Source organism: Camelina sativa, chromosome 7 (assembly GCF_030686135.1).
Source record: "Camelina sativa cultivar CO46 ecotype springtype chromosome 7, ASM3068613v1".
NCBI classification, from domain to species: Eukaryota; Viridiplantae; Streptophyta; class Magnoliopsida; order Brassicales; family Brassicaceae; genus Camelina; species Camelina sativa.
The window spans coordinates 34,145,207-34,158,693 of NC_141886.1; the positions used below are offsets into that span (position 1 = coordinate 34,145,207).

The 13,487-nt window shown below is 35.3% G+C and overlaps 2 protein-coding genes across 2 annotated transcripts; both read right to left on the bottom strand.

The window, feature by feature from the left end:
* Positions 1-234: 234 nt before the first annotated feature.
* Positions 235-5,851, bottom strand: LOC104703993 (mitogen-activated protein kinase kinase kinase YODA). Its single transcript, XM_010420103.2, has 12 exons — positions 5,269-5,851; positions 3,972-4,732; positions 3,148-3,879; positions 2,785-2,872; positions 2,618-2,680; positions 2,348-2,508; positions 2,178-2,253; positions 1,981-2,040; positions 1,795-1,902; positions 1,471-1,710; positions 1,305-1,396; positions 235-1,222 (listed from the first exon to the last, which is right to left on the bottom strand). The coding sequence occupies exons 2-12, from the start codon at positions 4,505-4,507 to the stop codon at positions 718-720; spliced, it is 2,661 nt and encodes an 886-aa protein (XP_010418405.2). The 5' UTR covers positions 4,508-4,732; positions 5,269-5,851; the 3' UTR covers positions 235-717.
* Positions 5,852-9,666: 3,815 nt separating this feature from the next.
* Positions 9,667-11,538, bottom strand: LOC104703994 (cytochrome P450 86A7). Its single transcript, XM_010420104.2, has one exon. It carries the CDS (start codon positions 11,390-11,392, stop codon positions 9,791-9,793), a length of 1,602 nt encoding a protein of 533 aa, XP_010418406.2. The 5' UTR covers positions 11,393-11,538; the 3' UTR covers positions 9,667-9,790.
* Positions 11,539-13,487: the final 1,949 nt, after the last annotated feature.

The following is a 13,487-nucleotide window of genomic DNA, read 5'->3' on the forward strand; positions in this document are numbered from 1 at the left end:
CTCACAACTCGTAATATTGTAAGACGCGAGAACAAAAGACACGACCTAGTGGTCCTATAGTCCATAGCAGAACATTAAACCTTTGAAAAAATAATTCCAAAAGTAGAAACGTAGAGAACTTCGAACTTTGGGACCAGGGACTACCATTTTTGCTATGCTATTGACGACAAGAAGCAAGCATCAATCAAGCATAGAAAAAAAAAACAAGAGTTAGAGAGTGGGTTTATAATCTAATTTGGTGGGATTCTCTTACAATAAAGATAGATTACATCAAAGAGTTTAGATTTTAAAAGATTTAAGATTTTGCCCTTTTTTTCTTCTTCTACATCAGCAACGAATCAGAGACCAAACAAAGAGACAGAAGAAAGAGGGAAATAGACAAATTAGGTGATGACCTGTTCTTCCTATACACAAAATCAATTTTTGCTGATATCCTCAGAGAAAGAGAGAGAGACAACATAAAGTCTCTCCAGATTTTCCAAAGACGATAAAAAACGACTCCTCATTTCTTGATATTAGCCAATGGTTCAAGGTTTTGAGACGCGTCTCTGTAACCCTAACCCCCGATCCTAAACCTCGAGATCCTGACCCTTCATGCTGTGTTGCAATTCCGAGATCCTGAAGGAGGAGTTTCTGCAGCTATTTGTTTTGATGTTTTTTTTTTCCATAGGGTTTTATGGTTCTGTCATTGGTGTCGAATCATTTGACTCGAACGGGTTAGGGTCCTCTGTTTGCCGAACCGGGAGTTGAAAAACCGGGTCTCAGGTTGAGGGACTTCAGTTTCAGATGCTCACTTAAGAGCTGTTGGGACACATGATCAGATAAAACTGGCTGGTTGTCCTTGTTCCAATTATAGCCTGGCTGGATCGAACCGTTGTTGTCCCAAAATATATGAGGAGGCGTCCTTGGACTACTCCGCGACAGATCTTGCTGCCTACTAGGCTCCTGAAAGAAACTGTTGGTGTAGAAATTCCCGCCACTTCCCGGGCTTCTGCTTGATCCTATGCCTTCATGCAAGAAGTTGACTGTAGTTTGTCTTTGGTGATGGAACGGGATGGCTCCACCGCACCCTGTTAAAGGTGTTGATGAACCAGAGAGAGCATGGGGACTAGATATTGGGGATGGAGATCTTCTCCCGCTAATGTGTGGTGAATGCGAGTGAAAGATTGGACTACCGACTGGTGAAATCGGGCATGACATGTTCCTAGGAGATTGCGATATACTGCGACCAAAAGGTGGAGACTTTAGCCACAAAGAAGTTCATGTTGGAAAATGAAGATAGAAACGGAATGGCTCAAGGGTACCTGAATCCCGAGCCAGGTTTTAATCCTCTCTGCTGGTAATTGGTTGCATCTTCCGAGTCTAAGCACGGAAGACTCCTTGCGTGTCCAATGTCCTGAAACAGACATATTTTTGTCAGGTAATCAGAAGCATAAAGAATTTAGAATTGGGGAATCTGAGCCTTCATACCAGTGATCTCATGGTGCTTGAAGCTACATTCATGGCTTCTGCAGGCTCGCCACTCACCATAGGCCTTTCCATCGGCATCACATTTCTCACAAAAGCGTGGTCCAAAAGCTGAGCAGCTGTAGGACGATTTGAGGGGTTTCTTTGTAGGCATTTTCTTACAAAATCCTTACCCTCTTCAGATAAATGATCAGGGATATCTGGAAGCTCCTTGCTGTTTCCAATCTTGAACATAGCAGGAACCTACAAAGAACTCAAATAGATAAGGATGGAGTAGTCGCATCAGTAATTCTCATATTTGTTCGAGTACTTATATAATTTACTAACCCCTTCATACTGGCTCCATGGAGGTTTCGTTGTAGCCATTTCTAAAACAGTACATCCAAGACTCCATATGTCGACTGCAAGGTTACTGCCATTTGAATTCTTTATCACCTGAAATCCAAGCAAGACAAAAAGGATCAGCATTAAGCCTCTCAACATGAAACCGACAGTTTGTAGCAGCATACTGACCTCAGGTGCCATCCAATATGGGCTCCCTTTGAATGATAAAGGACCAGATTGAGCAGTAATCTGCATTTTGTTCATGAATTTGAATTAGATCTAGGAAAATTTCTAGCTAGGCGTAGCATAATTTATTTGGATAGGAACATTTTCAAACAGGACTAAAACAAAACATGGGAACGAGATTGCAGAGAACGTATCCATACATGTTTTGCCATCCCAAAATCAGCCACTTTTACCCGTCCATGGGGATCCACCAATATATTTGCTCCTTTGATATCCCTGGATAAAATTAAAATTCGTATCCACTTAATCCTCCAACAAATGAAGGATGAAGAAAAACGAGGGAATCAGGAAAATGGATAGAATTAACCACCTATGAACAGTATTTTTGGCGTGCAAATACGCAAGCCCTGATAAAATTTGTTGCGTGTAGTTACGGATGGCATTCTCACCAAATTGTCCATACTCTTGAAGAAGTTTATAGATTGAACCACCAGAGACATACTCCAGATATATATACAGTTTGTCATCTACCTGTAATAGGACGGAAAAGTAAATAGTAGTCATGTGCATGGGTTCGTTCAGCTGAATAGTTGACAGTATCAGAAAATAGAAATGACCCAAAAATATCTGTAACACTTACGGTTTCAGATCCATAATACTGCACTATATTAGGGTGTCGTAAACGGCTTAGAACTGAAATTTCCTGTGAAAGTTAATCATTATAAATAAGCTGCACAGTAAGAAATTTAAAGACTAAAAGCACCAAGTGCAGCGTTTGTTGTTCTGAACAGATGATGTGTAACTCACTTGTCCTAATTGTTGTGCACTCTCCCTTGACTTGGGGTCATCTGAGCATAGAGTAACTTCTTTCATGGCACACATTTCGCCACTTTCACTGGGGACGAAAACATAATCAATTAAACCAGGGGTGGCATAGAGATGCAACATATAATATAAGTTTCTTTTTCTTTATTTTGGGTCAAAGCAACATACAAGTTTCTATTCAATATTATTGTACCCATGAAAACTGAGATATGGACGAAGAAACTTAACCATCATGTGGAGCAATTCTAGCAGTATAAAATAGATCTTAGCAACGATATTCTTCCCATATCTAAAATATAATGAGAGCATCTTTCAAACTAAAATCAGACTTGTATAGTTACGAACCTGTTAAAGCCAAGATATACATGTCCAAAACTGCCCATCCCCAGCAATCTCCCTTTTTTCCATCGCGATCCAGGGCTTACAGTAGCCTCTGCCCTTGCTGGACTTCGGGGGACAGACGGAGATGTTGCTGCTGAATATGTGGGCGAAAACGGACAAGTATTAGAAATTAATAAAGGCGGGAGAGGCAGACGGTGGCTTTGCTGTCTATTATCATCAAGTCTTCTAGTAGGTGACCCGGTAGTTGACCCTCCAGCTCGAGGATGAAGAGGTGTAACAGCACCACTTTGAATTCTGGAGCTAGGACCAGGGCTCGTCATTCTTGGACTAGGCACAGGGGAACATTCAGGGCTACACCTGCTCTGAGGCCAAAACAGCTGAGTAGCCATATCTCCACCAATAGAATTGTTACCTGAGTTGTAACCTGAACCTGGGCTTGAGCACTGTCCAGATCCAAGCAAGGAAACATCTGAATATGGTTTGCTAATCAACAATCCATGGTTTGAGACTTGATCTGGGACAAAGGATCTCATTGGACTCCTAGAAGGACTAGACAACAAGCTATCTGGGGCACTGCAGAGCACTAAATCTCGTTGCGGGATTTGTAGATTCTTCACATGAGTACCCAGAGGTCTCCGCCTCGGAGATGCCGATAGGATTCTGTTTTTATTAGACACGTTTGGGACTGGCTTGAACATCTCAGCTGAGTTTTTATTACTATGCATGAGCTGATCCCTATACATAAGAGTAGGATACAACATGTTAAGAAGTAGGGAGCAAGAGAAAGAGCAAAATCCACAACAGTAACAACCACAATTCAAACTCACCTCGAAGAAATATTTACTGGTGTCCGGTTTCCATTTTCACAATCAGAAGCCAATGGACTGAGGAGAGAATCAGATGGATTGTCACCCACAGAACTTCCACTGGACACAGAAGCAGTGGCAAAATCAGCCTCAGCACCGGTAACATCAGGCATGCTTGTAGCATTATGGGGCTTTGGAAGTGGCAACCATGATGGCTTGACATTAGCATCTAAACCTGGTCTCTGTGATCCATTCATTCCCGGATCAGTGTTCGTTACAATAGGACGGACAATAGGACGAGGAAGAGGTACAGCAGGAGATCTTTCTGCAAAACTCTGACAACGTGAAACCCGAGTAGAAGGAGAAGGAGATCTTGATGGTAACCGAGATATAGCTCCTCTTTCAGACACAATTTCATCACGTCGTCTTCTTGATTTTCTCGACCGACCACTAGACCTATCCTCAGATGCAAATCCCAATTTCCGATTAAACGCATCAATGAGGCTCTCCTTGTTAGTTTTCTTTTTTTCATCTTTGGATTTACTCCACCAAGGCATGATCTTTCTTCCCAACAACAACCCGAGTGGCACACTGACACTATCACTCTCTTTTTAAAGACCTTGTTTCAACACTACAAAGTAACAATCCTTTTGACCACTTCAAAGATCATACTTGGTTGACCCAACAAAGGTCAACAAACGAAGAAAAGTCCTAATATAAACTCCATTTTTTTTTAATTAACGCATTGGTGTTTGACCAATACCAAGAACCAGGTGAAAGATCTGATTACAACAACAAAACAAAGCGTTAGGGTTTTCAACTCTAGCTTCCCAGAAGAACATTCGAAGATACAAACAGATTACCAAAAAAAAAAAAAAAAGGCACCAAAATCCAAAAATCTAACAAGAAGACAAATCCTGATTTCCAGCAAATTCTTAAATAGCATGATACCAAAAGAGTATATATATATATATATCTCCAGATTAATATAGCGATACGTTACAAGGTATCAAAAAATGAATGTGATCATCTTCAAGCTAAGCTACACAAGATCCATTTTGGCAACAGTAAACTTGAAAATCTCCACCTCACAAACAGATCTACACAGAACAGATTCCATGAGTAGCTACCTAGAAAACTCCAGAAACAAACAAACGAAAACCCTAAGCTAGAACAACAAAAATTGCTCAAATCACACCCACACAACAAAAATCAAAGGATTAACATAGACGCAGACCCAAAGCATGTTTCAATTTCATGGAGAAAGCTTCAATCGAAGACCTAAATTACTTGAGGGAAAAAACAAAAACAAAATTACCAGATTCAGCAGCTTGAGAAATGGAATCAAATCTCGAGAAAGCTCAGAGACTCTCTCTCAATCGAGAATCGCAAAGAGAACAACAACAACAACAACAGAGAAACAGTAAAGCGTTTCAGATCCCTAAAATCGTAAGCTAAACAAGAGTGAGACTATGCAAAGTATAAAAGAGTTTTAAAAGAGCTTCCTCTCACTAACAGTGAACTGAGTTTAGTGACACAGAGAGAGAGAGAGAGAGGAAGAGATAACGAAGACGAAGAAGACGAAGAGGCTGAGAAAGAAAGAGAAAGAAAGAAAGAGAGAGAATAAGAACTAGAGAGAGAGAGAGAGAGAGAAGGAGAGAGAGCGCGTTTGAAGAAAGCATTCACTCTTTCAGATTTCCTTCTTTGGTGCGTTAATCTTTGTAGTAGTAACTAATTAAAGATTGCTAATACTAATATAACCGATAATACTATAATAATTTAATTTCTTTTTTTTAACTTTTTTAAATTTCTTATGGAAAAAGACAGAGCTTATAAAAATAGTATAAAATACAAAAATTGAAAAGAAATAATATAAAATACAGAGCTCCGATTTTATTCTGATTTTTTTTTTGTTTATTTTTTTTACCGTATCTGAAGGAAAAAAAGTTTTGAAAACTAATAAGAAATACTTATAAAGTCTTGATCACTGGACTAATTAAGCTAATGACTAATAATGAGTATCTTTATCTTTTTTTGTTTCTTAGTTGTCTGATTGATAAAAAAAAACGAATAAGCTTTAGTATATTAGTAACACTTAAATTTGATAATTATTTCCTTGATTTATGCTTAGTTTGGTGAGTTTTAGTACTTTATAGTAATATTTTCAAATAAGGGAACAATGTGAAATAATTCCAATTCATTGGGTGTTAAGTGAAAAAAAAAAACAATACTATAGTTGATGGATTCGAACATAAACTAAATTATCACTTTTTGCTAATTGCATCATTTAATCAAGAAGTGAAACTTGAGAATTAGAAGAAGAAGGAAAATTAGTCAAGTGACAAGAGGGGATGCATGATGTGTTCTCTACTAACACGTCACCTAATCGATCTTAACGGTTAGATTGAGAGAGAATGATGTCACACGTTAGGCTATTTTTGTGAGACGCGTTGTTATTGATTTGTCAATGTTAAAAAAAGCACATACAGTAATCAAAATGTAGTATAACATCCCAATGATACTTTCACTTAAACAAATAAGGTGCGTGTATAAACACGTAATATACAAAAACATTATTTTATTTATGCATGCACCAACAGATTGGTGAAGATTATACGAGGAGAATACAATATCAAAGTATTTGAAGATATGATTCTGTTCGAATACTATAGTTTCAAAAAATAGTATATTGTATCCAAACCTAAATTTTTAACTGTTAAATGTATTCGTCATTCAATGATTATACACAATATATATCTTTTATTTATTTTTCCTTTGAAGATATGCAGCCCTATATCGTGATTTTTCCTATGTATTAATTTTAATATATATAACGTACAAAAAGATATGATTAGTACAGACGATACATTGTAACTTTGTAAGTGATGATATATAAGTAGGGGTAACCGAGAAAAGTCCTTATATACAATAATACATTTTTTTAATTATTAATTTATTAGTTATGAAAATGATCATTAAAAATATTAAAAATGTTTGTTTTGTGTTTTCTGTCGCACCTGATTAATATTATATTTTTTTTATATTATTAAATTCGTTTCACGCCGGGCGGAATGATTCTAAAAGCATAGATTTAATCGTTACTAATTATTAACTTTTAATCATGTGATAATAATAAAAATATAGGTAAATTACAAATTATAGCTTTTATATATTTAACTCATAAATATGATGTAATGACAAAATTAAAATAAGAAATCTTGATCTTTTACATTTTCTTATATTGTTATACACTTAAACCCTTTTTTAAAAAAGATATTCAGTTCTGTCATGATTTTTTCCTATTGATTATGATCATGTATTTACTTAGATATATAACATAAATTACATTGTAATCGATTATATATAATTAGAGAAAACTTGAAAATACCTTATTTTACAATATATCTTTCTTGATTTTTTGTATTTATTATTTATGAGCTAATAATCATTTGAATATTGAAAAAGAATGATTATTCTGTATTTTTGTGTCGTATTTTATTATGATTAAAACCGTTCTGTGTTGTGTGGAATGGTCTCTATTCAAAACCACAAATTAGTTCTACTATATTTTAGAGTTTTAGTTTGTTATATTTTTGTTTTTGTTAAAACCGCTCTGTGATGTGCTGAATGGTCTCTGTGTGAAACCACAAATTTAGTCAATATTGATTTATTTTTGTACAACAATCATATGTAATTATTAACATTAAAATATGTGATGATAAAAAATTAGATATAGTTGGATTATAAACTATAGTTTTTTACATATTTAACTCGGACAGATGATGCAACGACAATATTGAAACTAGATGATCTTGATCACTTTTTATACTGCTATACACTAAAAATTCTATAATGGTTAATGTGGAAGAGTGTGAATTATTATTATGTGATGCTACTTGGGAGTTCGGACGGCTAGCTAGTATATGTAAATAATGTATAAAACCATTGCATGTCAATGTCATATTCACGTGTTTGGACGAGCATGTTAACTTAGAACATTCAAATTGGGTGGTTTCATTGCTTGGCACCGTTGACCTTATGCGTTTTCTTCCAGTTTGACCTCTAACCTTGGGACAAAAAACTAGTAACTGATACTTATACTACAAGAAAAATTAGTAAGTAATAAATACAAAACATTTGACTAAATGTCTAAATGAATTCTTCTTTTAACATTTGATGCATTTACCACATTAGCTTGCTCACTTTCAACATTAGATGCATTTATCACATTAACTTGCTCACTTTCAACATTATATGCACTTATTCTTTTCACAAATCTATCTAAAGAACCTCTTTATGGTCATATGCAACAACAAAAATATGTATAGATTTGAATGTTTAGTAGTGATTTGCTATTGTTACCCCTGCTGATATTTAATATGGATGTAAGCGCAGCTAATCAGCATGATTACATGCGTCAGCTGGAGTTTGGAGATGTCTACAACGAAATTGGACCAGTGGAGGATAATAATTTGGTTTTCTAGAAAGCTATGTTAAACACAAGACTTGTTTTTAGATTATTTTTTATTAATTGTGGGTAAAGAAGAAAACATGAGTTTTTTTAATCTCTAGAAGTTTTTTACCTAATAGTTTTACCAAAAATTGATTAATAATACTTTTACAGTTTGTAGTATGTGGTAGATGTACTAGGATCGGAAAGAATTGTTAGTGGTAGAATAGTTTATGTAACAGTTCTCATAATTTATATTAAATAATAAATCACAACGATAAAAAAACAAAGCTTAAGTATCTAAATTCACATCGTGAGTAACCAAAATAAATTATAACACTTTTTTTTTCCTTAAGCAAATTAGAAAAATATCAATTCGTATCTAATTACCTATGTAAATGATTTTTCTTCTAATTGGCTCATTTGAACTGATCTTGTACTTTGTTGACAAAAAAAAAAATTAGAGAAAATGTCAAGATCGATTTATTATCACATTAAACAAAATTTAACATTTATTTTTTAAGATAATCTTTGTTAAATCAAAACGGTTTACATAACTTTTAAAACATTTTCTACTTCAAATATTATTCAATAAGAACATTTAAAATTAACTAAATGTTAAAAATTTATAATACCTGAAAACGTGTTAAATTTATTGAAACCAAACTATTAGACCAAAAAGAAGAAATCCTACATCCGGTTAGTTACTCAACGTATTAATATTTAACAACATTAGAATTATTTTAAATATATATACCAAACAAAATTCAGTTTTAGTTAGAATTCCGATTTGTTTAAGAAAGAAACAAATTCAAAACTAAGAAACCAAATCAAGTCAGTTTATTTGAACCAAAAGGAACTAGAAATTTGTCTGCTCGATCATTCAAAATGAATTATAAGATACGTTTTTGGTTAAAAACCAAATCACAGATCACTCAACTTCATGACATGTCTGACACCTTCTCCTGAAATACACAAAGCACAGTATCAGTCAACTTCAAGAAACAACCACACATATAATTAGTAACGCTTACTTACAGTATATAATAATGTTTTATAGAGATTGCAATTAGCAACTCTTTAAATATCCCACTTAATTTAAGTAACGCACCTAACCGTCACCATTGATTTATTTAGTATTTCCCCAGATCAATTCTATCTGGTGTTTAGTCTTTTTAATAACAAAATTGAACTTTTAATTGTGTGTTATATATTTCAATAACGTTCTAGGAGTTTATCATCATGTTCGTATTTTAAGAAAGAAAAAGCTGTAAGACAGTTTTATTATCAATATATATAAAACAATAAACAAGAATCACAAATATACGTGTTTTCATTTGCTTACAACAATAATAAAGTTACTATAAATCAGCACCATCGTCCACGTTACTTATGCCACACCAGCTACCGACTTAACTTCACCGTATTTACTCATCTCATTCACCATTTTCTCCACCGTCGAAGTCAAATCCCTTTTATGCACATCCATTTTAAGACCGTACTTCATGAACAACGTCAACGACATCTTCTGCTCCACTCGATGTCCCGAAGCTACCGTAAGCCGATGTCGGAGCAAAATCGAAGCAGTAATCGATTTCATCTGTAGATAAGCTAGGTCTTTGCCTAGACAAATCCGTGGACCAGCATTGAACGCTACAAATTTGTATTGGTTGCATATATCTTCCCGGTTTTCGTCTAACCATCTTTCCGGTTTAAACTCGAGACAATCTTCACCCCAAATAAATTTCATACGCCCGACCGAGTATATCGAATATGTAACGTTAGATCCGGATGGAACAAATGTTCCGTCTGGTAAAACATCGTTGGCAACAACGAATTTTGAATCTTCCGGTACCGATGGATATAGCCTTAGTGTTTCGGACAATGCCGCTTTTAAGTAAACCATCTGGTCAATTTCCTCGAAAGTCAACGGCTCGTCGGTCATCTTTGACACATTGGTGCCACGAGTCTTGATCAAAACGGTACAGATCTCATTTATGATTTTTTCTTCGACTCGGGGGTTAAGACTGACCAACCAGAAGAACCAACTCATAGCAACCGATGACGTGTCCCTTCCGGCTAGGATAAAATTGAGCGCCACGAATTTAAGATACTTATCCGAGTAGGATTCCTTTTTCTTCATGAACCGTGACAATAGATCATCATGGTTTGATCCATCTTGTTGCTTACTCAGCAACTCGAGCTTACGTGTATTAATAATCTCCGATAAGTAATGATCTATGTGGCTGATGCTTCGGCTCATATCATCCTCCAAGCCGAGCCGAAGCCATTTTCGTAGCTTCCAAACAAACTCCGGCATGATAAACCGTTGGAGTGTGGCTTCGGTGGCTCCATCAAAAGCCACCGCGAATCCGTTCTCGGGAAACTCTAGAGAGAGCGTTCGCGGATCTTTGCCGAACGTTAAGCCGCAAATGTTATCGAAAGTGAGCCGTAAAAGAATATCTTGGAGATCGATCGGCTTGGCTTGACTCATAGCTGATTCGAGAATCGGCACGAGACGGTTCTTGATGGCTCGATCAACCCAACGAGCCATGGCTTGACGAAGCGTACGAGTGGTGAATTCCAACGCGGCGGTCTTCCGCTGAAACTTCCACGTGTCGCCATCCGAATTAAAGATCCCATCTCCTAACAGATCGTGGAAGACCGAATGCCAGCTAGGACCCTTGGGGTAATTATCGAACCGCGTTTTTAGTATATGCTCCAAATTCTTGGGGTCGCACGTGACAGTCACGTGACCTTGTTTCTTAGCCAAGAACGGGATCGGGAATATGCACGTCTGGTACGTGCCGCCGGACTTGCGGAGGTTATCGGCGATGAAGTCGTGCATGCGGTGAGCGTTCGTGATGAGTGCGGGAAGACTGCCCAATAAAGGCCAGACACGTGGACCTTTGCATGAACGGCGTAAAGAAACGAACCATATAAGGTAGGTTACGATGACGGTAAGGATGATCACAGCCATCGACCCTTCCATTTTAGTGATATTTTAACTTTTGATATTTTAGTTAGTGTGTGGAGTTGAGGTGAGAGCAGAGAATATATAAAAAGAGAACAAGTGTGTCGAATGGAAGGTGAGGATATAATCGTATTAATTGTTTTATAGACTTTTTTCATAGAATGAAATGTGGAAAGAAATCTAAAAAAGTATGAGCAATTAATAAGGCAATTAAAGTTTGTTGTTGATAATTCTTCCCAACCAAAAATGTTGACGTATAGTTGCAACTTGCAATGCATGTCATGTGTTTGTGTTGTGTAGTGTTGTTATATGTTCGTCATTGTGTTTATGAGTATAACCTAATATTGTATACATATTAAGTCACCTACACTATATCAGCCTTTTAATTTCTTCATTTATGAGTTTGTCTCCGTAATCATCTTCCTTATTAAACACATGATTTTGTTCAGGCGAAAATTGTTTTAAGGAAACAAGTAATTAAACTAAAATAGGGCCTTTGTCAAATTTTTAAAAAATCTAAAAACGCTTAATAAATTTTTTTTTTTGAAAAAATTGGATCCTTTTACTTAAATTTTTTTTTTTATATTTGTGATGGACCCATGGCATTTGCCTACTCTGCCATGGGATAGAAACGGTCCTGAGTACTTTATCCTAAATTCAATCGGTATATTATACTGTATAATAGAGTAATGAGTTAAATTTGAGTTTGTAAGCTAGCTACTAGATTAACAGTTTCAAGTGCTTATGATATCATGTCCAATGTTTTGGATGAGACATATGTTGTTGATGGGACAAGTTGACATTGTCATAAGCTATAAGTTATAACTTATAACCATATGTATTGACAATTGTGAGAAATATATATATACTCATAAAGATACGTCCAGTGACAGCTATAATATGTCAACATAAATTAATGGTAACCTACATCTTAAGGGGCCAATGCCATTAGTGCCACTTAAGTTGGTGAGCCAAAAAAACTTTATTAATAAATAATACAATAACAAATAAAAATAGCAATAATATGATACAATATATGATATATCATATAATTCCTACTTTTGTTTTTGGCAAAATATAATTCCCACGCGTGATCCGGATAAATTCTGTCGACCTATAACATTTCCTCCACAAGAACACAATAATTGAGAAAAAAGGTTAATAAAACAAAACTTCGTGTTTTGATAATTGACAATAATTAAAAGTTCAATGTACTCGTTTACTAGACTTCATGACTCCATTCTAAAATGTTATAAACAAAACACGTTTTAGTTGTAATATTTTGAAGAAAAGAAATGCAGTAAATTTGTAAAACAGCACCATATATATAATCATAAAAAGTCACGTTACAGTATAATCCAATTGACATAAAATTAGTAAATGCTCTAAATCATATATATTTTTGTTGGCTATGAATGACACAGATAACAGTTGACAAAAAAAAAGAAAGAATGATAGATAACAATACTATTGACTATTGAGACTTAACGAAAGCGGCACTTCAACTTAAAAAATACGGCATTAATTGGGTTTAAAAGTGGGGGTCCTTGTTTCTTTTTCAATCTTTATATGTCTTTCACGTTATACGACATATTTAACCTTTGTGCTTTTTGCTGATTAATCAACTTTGTCATCGCAGTAAAAAATACTTAAATTAATTGTCGTTCACTAATCTCGATGTTTAAGAACAAGTAGTTAGTATGGATACTTGAGATTAAATTGACAGCATATAGAACAATGAGCCTTAAATCGATTGTTACGTACGTACTGAGAAGCTCCATCGGTCAGATCATCAGGATCTGATCAGTGATATAACTCGTGCCTCTTGCGGTTCATGGCGACTATATAAAGAGTTTGTGTTTTAGTTGTTAAAGTGTACTATGCTTGAAGTTCAAGTTATATAACTCTTTATTACAAAGGAAAGATCAATGCTGAAGAAATCATTAATTAGGAAATCAGCTAAGTCGTTTCCAAAACGAAATGGAAAACTGACTTAACTCGGTGCATGCTACTCTGTATATAGGGTCAAATAATTTCAAATTAATTGGTTTCACCTAATTTTACTAAAATAAGAATTTAAATATTGTTCACGCAAAATAAAAAAGAAACATAC